Source organism: Leucopleurus acutus (assembly GCF_964270905.1).
Source record: "Leucopleurus acutus genome assembly, chromosome: 15".
In the NCBI taxonomy this organism is placed as follows: domain Eukaryota; kingdom Metazoa; phylum Chordata; class Mammalia; order Artiodactyla; family Delphinidae; genus Leucopleurus; species Leucopleurus acutus.
In genome coordinates, this window is record NC_139157.1 from 26,952,788 (window position 1) to 26,965,176 (window position 12,389).

Here is a 12,389-nt window from a genome sequence, read left to right on the forward strand (position 1 = left end):
TCGACATACTGTTTTGATAAATTCTAAAGAATTCGTGTTTTGTTTTGGCAATCTAGATAATTACTGTGTCAAAATTCTAACCATTTCTTCATCTCTAATGTTAAATAGAATCTGTCTTCCCTTCAAGTAGTCAAAGAACAACTGACGTCCAAGTTGTTCCTCAGGGCTACAGAGTGGTAAAAGAGAGAACGTGGAAAAACAGAATAAAAGAAAGTCAGTGTCTTTTTCTCGAGGCCCCAAGTTACCATGGATGACTATTGTGTACCTCAAAGGGGCTGCAAATAGCATCCCAGTGGAGAACACTGCATTTTCTATTCCCTTAATTTTAGTTCTCATATTTGAGGGCAATATTTTTATTTTAAGCTGGATACATATTATATTTTATAAGCCTGCCCATGTGAATAGGATGAAGTCTGAAGCTCCTAGGTGGATGAATGACATAAACAAATTTCTTAAATACAGAGGAACCTGTTTATTATGCAAGATAGAAATATCAGAGCTGTATCTTGATTTGATCCGTACAGAACAGTCTTTGATAAAACAGGAGGCATCTTTACTTCTATGTAAAAATCAACATACTATATATATATATATATATTTTTAATATTCATTTATTTATTTGGTTGCATTAGGTTGTAGTTGTGGCAGGTGGGCTCCTTAGTTGCGGCTCCAGCGCTCCTTTAGTTGTGGCTTGCCAGCTCCTTAGTTGCGGCTCACAGTCTCCTTAGTTGTGGCATGCGAACTCTAAGTTGTGGGATGCGTGTGGGATCTAGTTCCCTGATCAGGGATAGAACCCAGGCCCCCCACATTGGGAGCACAGAGTCTTATCTGCTGTGCCACCAGGGAAGTCCCATCAGCATACAATATAATTTTTGTGTATTGCATTAGAGTATGCAAAAAGTCCTCACCGATATGTCCTCATTTGATACTTGCAACAACATAGGTGCATCTTTCTCTTACATCCCAATCCTGAGGACAGATAGTTGCCTCCTGTGTCCTGTGGGGAAATCTCAAAGAGGTGAGGTATAAATTAAATGATATATCATTTCACTCATATTGAAACACAGGGTCACTTCTTTATTAAGCCACAGTTCATATCCCCACCTGTAATGGTAAAGTGCTTTTTTTAGACCGTATATAGGATCATGCTACCCATCTTCAGCCAACTCTTTAATGATATAATTTCCCCTTGGGATCTTCCTCTTACCCTATATCTATGGGCAAACATTCCACTCTCCCTACATGGTTCGTAATACATTCCCAGACTACCATCACTAGGTTTTTTTAATTCTTGTTTTTGTTTTTTTTTTTCCAGAATGCTGGGTCTTAGTCACAAAAGAAGGCGATTCCATTATGGCCCAATCTTCATGAAAGGTTTGCATTAAAAGGCCTTTGGCATCCACCTAGGCCAGTGAGTCTCAACCCAGCTTCACACTATCATGACCTGGATGCTTTAAAAACTACATCGATGCTACCACCTCAGAGAAACCGTTGTTATTGGCTTGGGGTAGGGCCCAGAGGTCTTTTTACAAAGCTCTACAGATAACTTCAAACTATCAAGCCCCACCTCCTAATTCCAAGTGCCACCTGGAGAGATACAGGGACAGCCCCTTTCCATTGAGGTGGCCGTCAGACGGTTACTATTCATTGTTCATTTAGCGCAGCAAGAGTCTAAGTACGCAGGCCTGGAGCAAAACGACCACTTACTGGTGACCTTGGGCAAACTAATTAACCTCTCCAAGTCTCAGTTTCCTCATTTGAAACGGGGGAAATAACATGGGATTGTGGTGAGATTTAAATAAAATAATGCAGGTGAGGTGCACAGTGCAATGCTTAGCAGGTAGTGAACACTGCGATGCCGCCTGCTAGTGTTACCTCATTATTCATTCCAAAGTACTTAGTAAATACGTACTGGGTACTGCATCCTGTGCCTGAAGAAGACACAGTTCTTGGCCCTGAAGCTCACTGTCAGACGTGGAATCAAGACAATGAAAGAACAGTACATGTAGTAAGTGCTATAGTTACATCTAACTGCCAGAGGGGCTCAAGAAAGGCTTTACAGAGAAGTGAAGGTCCAGAGCTGAACCCAGAAAGACGGTTTGTAACAAAACAGTTATGCATGGGTGCTGGCGGCAGTCTCATTAGAGAAACAAAACTGGAATTTGCTGGGAAAAGTAGATCCAATGTTTCTTTTTAACCACATTTTGACCTCTCTCTCCCAATTCTGTCATTGCATATTTTGTTTCATTCATTCCCAAGCCATCACATGAAACAGTGTGACAGTGCGGAATCACTGCGAACCCACTGGAACGCTTACTCTGTGTGAGGCGCTGTAGCAGCAGGAGAGAGATACGTGAAGCCCATCAAATTCAGAATGCAGGTAAGGCACGTGTGTCATCAAGGACATCTGCAGTCTGTCAACAAATCAAATAACTGATGGCTCCAGACTTTACGGACACCTATAGAGAAAGAGAAGACAAAGTCCCTGCCACCACGTAATTCGTATCAGGTTGAAGAGACAGGTTTGCAGTAACAAATCACATCTAGTCTGTATTAAAGGCTGGACAAGTGGCAAGCTCAGAAGGCCCTGGACAGGTTCAGAGGACAGGCTTGCTGGGAGCCTGGGCAGGTGGAACAGGCTTCACTGAGGAGGCCTTGGAAGGAAGGAATTATTAAATTAGTCAGGACTGGAGAAGTCGCTCTGGGCAAAGAGCTCCAAGAACAAAGGCAGAAAGAGATTTTCAAGGTGTTCTAGAGAAAGTGAACAACTTTTATATTGCATTAAAGCACACAAAAATTTTAACTCATTCAAAGTCTTACTTGGCTGGAAATATAAATTATAGAAATGAGAAGTGGAAAATGGGATAGGAGAGAGCTCAGGATATGATTGGGGGGTGGTCAGGGAGGGAAGTGAAGTTAGTATTTAATTATGTAGAAACGGGGACTCAGTTTTTTTTTGAGCAAGGGAGTGGGTGTGTGTAAAGTAGCTGTGTATTAGAAGATTAACCTGGTGAAGTTGTGTTGGGTAGATTAGGGGGAACGGAAATTGAACAGAGCAGTTCAGAGACTGTTTCAGATGTGAATGAGGGTCTAGTAGGAGTTAGAGCAATAGGAATTGAGAAGGTGGAATCAGAACAATGAATTGACAAGATTTGGAAACACGGATTTGGGCAGTGATGACAATGAAAGCGAAAGGATAGATGTTAAGCCTATGTGAGTGAGAGAAGGATTCAAAAATAGGCAAGTTTGGGGCGGTGCTGGTCTGGGACATGTTGAATTAATGGCAGGGCATCGTGCTAGCATGTGCGGAGACCATTGAGAATGTATGGGTGGAAGTCAGGACTGAGATCAAGAGTATTGATTCTGGATTTAGGAGTCACTTGGATGGAGATAGTAGTAAATGAGGACTGTGAGAAACAGAGTAGAGCAGAAAGGTTATGGCCTAAGATTTGGGGAGGAGGGAAGTTTGGGGACAAGTCGAGAAGGAGGAGGAGTTTAAGTCCCCAAAAGGCCAAAAGAACTGGTCACAGAGGAATGCGAAAAAAACCAGGCCAGTGGTGTAAGTCACGAGGAAGACGATCAGGGTCGAGTGCTGCAGAAAGTCTAAGGGAATGACGGATTAAAAAAGAATAACAGGTTATTTGATTTTGTGACCTAGAAAGTTTTTATACACAGGTAAGAAAGACCACGGCTGGTTAAACAAAGATGATAAGCTGATGATGGTACTGGAGTCCACACATGTGTACCCTTTGGTGAACAAAATGTATGACAAGAGATTGGGAGGGTGGAAGTCAAAGGAAGAAATGTTCTGAATCAAAGACTCCTAAATGTATTTGTTGGGGGCAGAGCGCCTGGAATGGAGGCACTTGAGGAGTAGGGAGGAGGGAGGGATGAGGTTTCAAAGGAGGCAGGAGCGGAGGAGGTGGCATCAGGAAGTTCAGCTCTTCCCCAGGAAAGGGGATCATGATGATTCCGTGAGATTCCGAGATGGATGTGAGAGCTCAGGACAGATGGCTTCCATGTTCTAAGTAAAGGACAACAGAAAGCACAACGTGATGGTGTGTGACATTTAACAGACGTCATCCATTCCTGCATTCATGCAACAGTCCACCCTGTTACAGACACCGCGTGAGGTTTGGAATGCAAAGTCTGTACAGGGCCCAAGTGAAGAATTTTGGTGCGTTTCTTATTGCATTTATTTTTGTGTAACTTGTGACAAACTGAAACATAAGTTATCAAAAGAATGAGAGAAGGGATAAGCACATACAAAACCAAACACGCATACAAATAAAAACACCAATTAGACTTCGATATTTTGGGGGGTGGGGAGTCAAAGAAAGAGCTCATTGGTTTACTTCAGTAAATGGTATAGCAGAAAACAAACACCTCCTTTTGAAAACAAATCACCTCCTTTTCCCAAGGTTCTTCCAGAGAATTCAACTCTCAAAATTCAGCTTAGGGGGTCTTTCTGATGTTCACAGGAAAGTGTCTTAAACTCTGGTGACAATGTCGTAAAATATATCTTTGCTTGGGCCCAGGCTGAGGTCTAAAACTACTTCCACCCACCTGGTGTTTTGTTTTTATCGATTAGAAGTGTGATAAGAGTTATTTGAAAGTGATTTAGGAAGCTCATATTGCTAAATGATCAGTTTGCCTGGTCCACTGTAGAAATGGCACTAAGGGAAAATCCATGACTACAAACCACAGCACAAGTGTCCCTTAAGCAAAACCTCTACCTAGTCAGCCGGTGACCCAGTAAACCAAACAAAACCAGTCCACTGCTGGGCTCAGAGTGGCAGGATGTGCATGCAAGGATGGTAAGAATTGTCACCCTAGCGAGAAATCCAACACTGTTCTCAGGCACGCTTGGGTGTCCACTAGATTCTGCTGAAGTCCTTGAAAGGGTTTAAAACTGTTGGGAGTTTGCCGTTTGTGTTCAGCCGACCGAGTCTGTGGGAGTACATCTCTGCGTAACGAGGCAGAACTGAGCGCTCCTCAGTTTTGTTCCTTTATGTTTCCATTTATACAGGCTACTTTTTTTTTCTCAGCATTTTGTTGCTTAACGTTTATTTGCTTATTAGATCAGAAATTGGTTTCTCCGCAGCTAATAATGTTTCTTTAAAAAAAGAAACTTTTTTTCCTGGTCTTCCGGAGCAAGACAGGAGTCACAGGGTAGTTGCTAACCGGAAATCAAGAATAAGAAAAGCCACATCACTGGGCACAAGTTTCATTAAGCTGTATGCCCTGGGGTTCATCAGATATAGAAGCCTGGTGAAAAGACAGGTCATCAACAATGGCGTCCTAAAGCGCAGAATGGAGACCGGACCGCAGTGTGGAATCCAGCTCGTGTACTTCGGCTTTCCACGTGGCATCATACTCTTTGGCGGCTGTCAGCACGAACGCCAGTCCTGGCGAAAGTAACATTGACCTGGCTGCTTCAGAGCTCAGAGACGAATAGAGCGTCCGCACGCTCTCGCCTCACTTTGACTGATCCTCAGACCGTCCCAGTTCATAGCGCCACCAAGCGTCGCCGACCCGCCTCCAGACCTCGAGGTGCGGGCAGCCGGGGCCTGAAGCTCGAGGCCCAGGTGCCTGGCTCCGCCCGCTCTCTGGTTGCGGAAACCCAGCCGCGTGGGTCGGAGTGGCTGCCACGCCGCACCTGCCCACGAGGGGGCGCGCCCGCGCGCCGGGCCCAGGCCGCCTCGGGCTCGCGAGCGCTCGCTCCTTCCTTCCTCCGCCCTTCCCTGACGGCGTTCACCTGTCTGGGCCGGGGGCCCGGCAGGGGGGTTGGCCGGCGGGAGCCAAGCCGAGGAAGAGGGCGGAGCGGCTCTCCCGGAGCGTCATCGGAGCACCATGGCGGACCTGAGAGCTGGCGGCGACGGCCACACGGGCGGCGATGGCGCTGCGCAGAGCGAAACAGGTGACTGAGCTGCGGGGGCAGTGGTGGTCCGGCGGGCTCGGGCGGGGAAGAGCGAGCCGGCCTGGGGCGGGAGAGGGGTGGGGGGAGGGACTCGCGCGGGGCGCCGGCGCTCCCCTCCCCCGCCCGGCTGCGGCCCGGAAAGGCCAGCTCGGCGGGCCGCGTACTCCGGCCTGGAGCCCGCTTGCCCTCCGCCTCCGCGCGTCGACTGCTCGGCCCCGGCGCCCAAGTTCGCCGGCGCCCGGCTGCAGTGCCGGCCGCCCCTCTTGCGCTCCATCTCGACTTACCCCAAACAGGTGGAAGCGCGGGCGGGAGGAGGAAGTGGAGAGACGCTGGCCGCTCCTCTCCCACCTGCCGGGCTGGGTCTGATTCAATTGAATGGGAAAATCGTATGCCCCAAACCAAACGGTCAGCCGGAAAATCCTCGGCCAGGTACGGCTAGCAGGATTACCCTTTTCTGCGCAAACTCTCCGGCCTTAACCGGCGCACCGGGTGCCGGGGTAGCCCGGCGCGATGGTCGCGCGTGAGCAGCGCCCGCCCGCTGCCCTGGGGTCCGCAGTTAACGACCGGCTCACGAGAGTTCTGAGATCTGGGGTCGCGAGGCAGGGGCTGGTTGCAGGGTGATGGGGGCCTGCAGGTGCTGTGGAGGGCTCAGAGATTCGTTGACTTGAAACAAGGGTCCTCGGCGTTCATGTTTGTAGTCCGTGCACCAACCCAAGGCAGGAACGTTGGCTCGGCTCATCAGGGCGCTGTGTCGAGGAACCCCCTCTTCCCAACTTCCACGCCAGAGGCAGGGGCAGGAGCTCACATCTCCAAGAGCATTAAGTCCTCCCCTCCCCCATTTTACTATATGCAGCCGATTTTCCCCCTCGCGATAGTCTTTTCCTGCAGATCCACTCCTGTCTCCTACTCCCCTCTTCTATTCTTGGCCAGTAGACTGTTTCTGGTACCTTCCTACACTTGGGATGGGGGCGGTGAGGCAGTTTCTTATTTTAAAAAGACATTCAAATTGCAGGCTCCCTGTGTTGTGTTTTCTGCTTACACATAACTGGAAACAATTGTTACCTAAATGTAAGACTTCCCCCACCCTCAAAAAAGAGGTATTGACTTAGAAGGTATGCTTATTTTAATGTGAAAGGTCCAAGAAAGCTATAAGAGTATTTGCAAATGGTGTATCTGTTCTGCTAGGTAGAGTTTGGGCGCCTAAAGACTAAAGACTTAATCCCTCCAGCGAAAATACCTGAGGTTAAGACAAGGAATCTTGAACTTGTTTACTTTGAAGTCACGCTATTTCCTGTAGGGTGGTTTATCTTGTCTTAAAATGTTTGAAAGGTTGGCAGGTCATTATTTTCGTTTGGGGTGGGAACGGGTGGCTTAGAGGACGTGCCTTTGTAATTGCTTTAGGGAACTTGAGAAGCCGGGTGCTTAGGGTTACGGTCCCCCAAGAGAGGGCAGCAGGAGGGCAGCATCCTCATTGAGAATATAAATGGTTTGGTGCCTAATCCCCACAAAGAAAAAAAAAAAAAAACCTGCTTCTGTACACAGTAGTTTTTGCTCAAATAAATAAATAAACACTTCCTAGAATCTGCACGTGAGCAAGTTGTTCAGATGTAAGTGAACTACAAACTAGCTTATTCAGTGCCCAAGCATGTTAACTAACGAACTGGTCATGCTTCTAACAATTAACCTACAAATCAACCCTGTGGCTGTCAGTGAAATATTTTCTTTATGAAGAGAGCAATTTAATTGGCTGCCGTCTCCTTCATAGAAAACAATTCTTCCACATCTCTACCTAGAAACTCCAGTTTCCAAGGGACAAATTTTATAAATGGTCTTTCGAATAATTGTACTTTATAATTTAACTAAAACTTATTTCCGGCTCACATCTTTTTCCTATTTTTCTAGCCCTGGATTACTATTAAGGGTTTTCGTGCTCAGAGCACCTGTGTGAGCAGGTGTCAAAGAAAGAAGAAAGGTGAAAAAAATATATATATTTAAGTCTAGGTAGCAATACTTTGAGTGTACAAGTGAGGACTGCTTGAATTTTAACAACTTACGAAGTTTTCCATATATTTAAGACATGTGACCTATACCTGAGTATCAGACTTCAATGTAGTACTTCATTCTTATGGACATATTGCACATTATAACATTCAAATGCTGCAAGTCATTATTTTTTTTAACAATTACAGGATTGTATTGAGGTGGGTTTTTGGGGGGTGGGGTGCGGATTTCTGTCTTTTATTACCATCAACAGGTGAAAATTGCCACCTCAAATGGCAACATTTGTTGAGGGATTCATTTTATTCCCTTTTTAGAACTGGTTGTTAGGTGGTAGGACCCATTCTTAAATGTCTCTCTTAGGTTTTCTGTCCATGTGCAAAGACTGTGGTCTAATTTTAGGGCAATTTAGTTTAGAATCTCAGGTGATTATAAAAATAACACCTGTAGGGCTTCCCTGGTGGCGCAATGGTTGAGAGTCTGCCTGCCGATGCAGGGGACACGGGTTCATGCCCCGGTCCGGGAGGATCCCACATGCCGTAGAGCGGCTAGGCCTGTGAGCCATGGCCGCTGAGCCTGCGCGTCCAGAGCCTGTGCTCCACAACGGGAGAGGCCACAACAGTGAGAGGCCCGCGTACCACAAAAAAATAAAAAGAGTAACACCTGTAATGTGTTCATAATCATATACATATGTATGTATGTGTATCAAGGATGGGTTGGAAATTGGCAGTATACGACCTATAAAATGAGACATTTGTTAAGAATATTGAAAGGTAGCATATAAAAATCATATTTCTTTCAACATTTAAAAGCTATTTCTGTCACTCAAAGGTAGTCAAGTCACATTCTTTACGGTGATTTTTTAAATTTTTCTTGAGAATGAACAGTTCTTTCCACATATATTTCAATAACAAAAGGTAGGCAAGAACTGAGAAGAATAATTGACTTGGAAACAAGTTTTCGATTTCACCACTAGAGGATGTCAAGTCCTTTTTTAATTATTATTTTGGTAACAGATTGAAATTCACAAAATTGCCTCTGCCCAGGCTTTGTGTACTTAATCTTATGCTAGTGCTGAGAGCTGTGAAAGTGTGCAGAGGTAATTTCTCAATTTAATAACTTCCTTTTAAAAAGCCTACTGAATTAAGACCAAAGTTAAAGCTGCTTTTGACTAACTCATAAGAGCACACCTTCATGCACAGGGAATAAGTTAATACCTATAATCTGTGAATTCTGTTGCTGTTCCTTTGGGGAAAATGACATAGAACCTGGAACTGGGCTTTTTCTCTCTTTAGCAGGCAGTGCAGTGGAACAACATGGGCCTTTTTTGTGATCTGGATCATGACCCTTCACTGCATTTTTCCAAATTAAAAAGTGATATTTAAGGTATTAGATTTCAGGGTCTACAAATATCTGCAAATAAAAATTGTTAGATGGGGTTCAGACTACAATTTGTTATTAAACTCATTGTTTTGAAAGTCACGTCCTAAAGCTATTAATGCTTCATTCTAAGTGAATAGATAACTTTTTTCCTGTTATATTTTGGCTGGCTCTTACCTTTGCATCTTGCGAAGTAGGAGGAAAGTATTATTAGACGAGGCATTTGTGCTCAGGAGAGTGCATTTATTGGATATCATTAGTTAGGCACGTGTATGAAACACTAATTCGTATTGGCCTGTTCTCTAAAAATAAATAAATAACATCTTTGCCTCCTGGTGCATGACAGAAAATCATTTGAAATGGGTTATTTTTTAAAACCCGGGTCTGATTATATTGTGATAAGAATTGAAAATATTGAGGCTTAGCATAATTTGACCAAGAAATATGTACCTTCTATAAAGCTTTATGGTGGCTGAAAGGTTGATGAAGACATGGTCCGTGGATTTCAAAAGGAAAACATCACTCACAAACAAATAATTGCAGGCTATGAGGAGTTAAGTGAAGAAAGAATTACTTCCAGCTGTGGTCTTTCATCATGGAAAACATACTGGGCATAGTAATTTAAATTTTTTAAATGGGTAAATGACATATAAAGTTGAATGGAGGAAAGAGAGAAATATAAAGGTGCAGATGTGGAAAAGAGCAAAGTTTTGGTCATATTGAGCTGTGTGAGGCTCATTATGAAAGAGTCTAGAAGGTGGATTAGGAATGAAGGCACATTGAGGCCAAATTGTGGAGTGATCAAGCTTAAGAGGTTAGTACATGATTCTGCAGGCAGTGAGGAAATGTTGATGATTCCTGAGGATAACATATCTTTAATAAAGTGCGATAAATTAGGCAATTCTCTACCCATGGATCTTGAAAGCTTGATTGCCAAGTCTAGCAGAAGAGCTCAGCTGTGCCTTTTAGGAATGCATGGTCCCTTCATCTAGGAAAGTCATTCCCTTGATTGATTTTTGCTGCTTTGGGAAGGGTATCACGGGGCGGGGGAAGGGGAGAGTGTATGAGGAACATAAGGCATAACCAGGCAGATTAGCCAAATCTCTGGTGATAGCGAGGTGATCGGTATTCTACCCATGTGATCTTCATTTTGAAGTAGCAGTGTAGACTAGAGGAGGGATTTAAGCAGGACACATTCAGCTACATACGGACTGGCTTTGAAGTTCCTGCAGAAGTCTTCTGGGCAGGCGTTGGGCCAGCACTATGGCATGGCAGTGGAAATGGGAAGAGAATGATTAATTCAAGATTCTACAGAGGCGTGTGTCAAAGGATGCAGGTAAAAAGTTGACATGTAATATTATACACCAGGTTTAAGTTTGGCTCATTGGTTTAAGGGTGGCGTGAAGATAGTCATGAGGAGGACCTGGTTTTGGTAGGAGAACTAGAAAAATCTCTGCTTTAAACATGGAGATTTGAGATGCAAGGGGGACGTGTAAGTAGAAATGTCTAATGGGCACATGGAAGGATGGGAATAAGGAGAAAAACAGGTTGGGACTCTGGGATTCATTCCATAAGGGGAACGTGATTGAAGCCATGAGGGTGAGGAGAGTTTTGAAAGAAAAATGGAAAGGGGATGAGACAACACATTAAGCACAGGAGGAGGAAGAACCAGCAAAGAAGGTGGAAAAGCCAGAAAGTCAGGAAAAGCGTAATTGAGCAATGCCATACCTGCCAAGGGAGAGGGACGAGGAGGTTGAGGATTCAGAGAGTGAAGAGGAAAAAAAAAAACCATTGGCGTGGTTACCGAGTAGTCACTGATCACCCCCAGAAGAGGCATTTCAGGGCATGTAGCAGATTATGTGATTAATAGACTAGCAGTTGGAAGGTAAAGGTAGCCAATTTAAAAGACCCTACATAAAGTTCACTGGTGAAAGGAAAAAATGTCAAATCCTTGAAATTTTTCTTTTAAAATTTATTTATTTATTATTTATTGGCTGTGCTGGGTCTTCGTTGCTGCACGCGGGCTTTCTCGAGTTGCGGTGAGCGGGGGCTATTCTTCATTGCAGTGCACAGCCTTCTCATTGCAGTGGCTTCTCTTGTTCCGGAGCACAGGCTCTAGGCACGTGGGCTTCAGTAGTTGTGGCATGTGGGCTCTGTAGTTGTGGCTCGAGGGCTTAGTTGCTCCGCGGCATGTGGTATCTTCCCGGACCAGGGCTCGAACCCATGTCCCCTGCATTGGCAGGTGGATTCTTAACCACTGTGCCACCAGGAAAGTCCCCCTTTGAAATTTTTCTAATTAAAACTTTTTAATTTGCATACAGTTTACCGCTTTGGGGGGGTGTACAATTCATTGTTTTGTCGAATGTATAGTCATGTAACCACCACTATGATAAAGATCCGGAAGAGTTCTCTTGCCCCAGAGAATTCCCTCATGCCACCCCTCTGCAGTCATGTCCTCCTATCCTTAATGCCTGGCAACCACTGATCTGTTCACCATCCTAGTTCTGCCTCTTCCAGAGTGTCATCAAAGTGGAATCATACACATAGACTTATTTAAATTTAATTTTTTTTATACAGCAGGTTCTTATTAGTTATCTATTTTATACATATTAGTGTATACATGTCAATCCCAATCTCCCAGTTCATACCCCCCCCCCAGCTTTCCCCACCTTGGTGTCCATGTTTGTTCTCTACATCTGTGCCTCTGTTTCTGCCTTGCAAACTGGTTCATCTGTACCATTTTTCTAGATTCCATGTATATGTGTTAGCATACAGTATCTGCTTTTCTCTTTCTGACTTTCACTCTGTATGACAGACTCTAGGTCCATCCACGTCTCTACAGATGACCCAATTTCATTCCTTTTGGCTGAGTAACGTTCCATTGTATATATGTAGCACATCTTCTCGCATAGACTTTTGAGGCTGAGTTTTTTTCGCTTAGCATATAATGCATTTGAGATTCAAACGCGTTTTGTGTATCAGTATTTATTGGTGGCAGTTTGCCAGTTGTAAGGAAGTCCCACAGATTAATCCATCCACCCATTGAGAAACATTGGGTTATTTCCAGGCTTTGGTGATATAAGTAATGCTG

General features: G+C 44.6%; 1 protein-coding gene across 3 annotated transcripts in view; it reads left to right on the forward strand.

The window, feature by feature from the left end:
• The first annotated feature begins 5,717 nt into the window (after positions 1–5,717).
• Positions 5,718–12,389, forward strand: part of MAP7 (microtubule associated protein 7) — a 163,352-nt gene continuing 156,680 nt past the window's right edge. The window contains exon 1 of one of the 3 annotated variants that reach the window (XM_082855449.1): positions 5,718–5,920. In XM_082855449.1, coding sequence (XP_082711575.1) covers positions 5,854–5,920 — 67 coding nt within the window. In that variant the 5' untranslated portion in view covers positions 5,718–5,853. The remainder of the gene's footprint in view (positions 5,921–12,389) is intronic. The other 2 variants (XM_082855447.1, XM_082855448.1) reach the window with 2 other exon arrangements.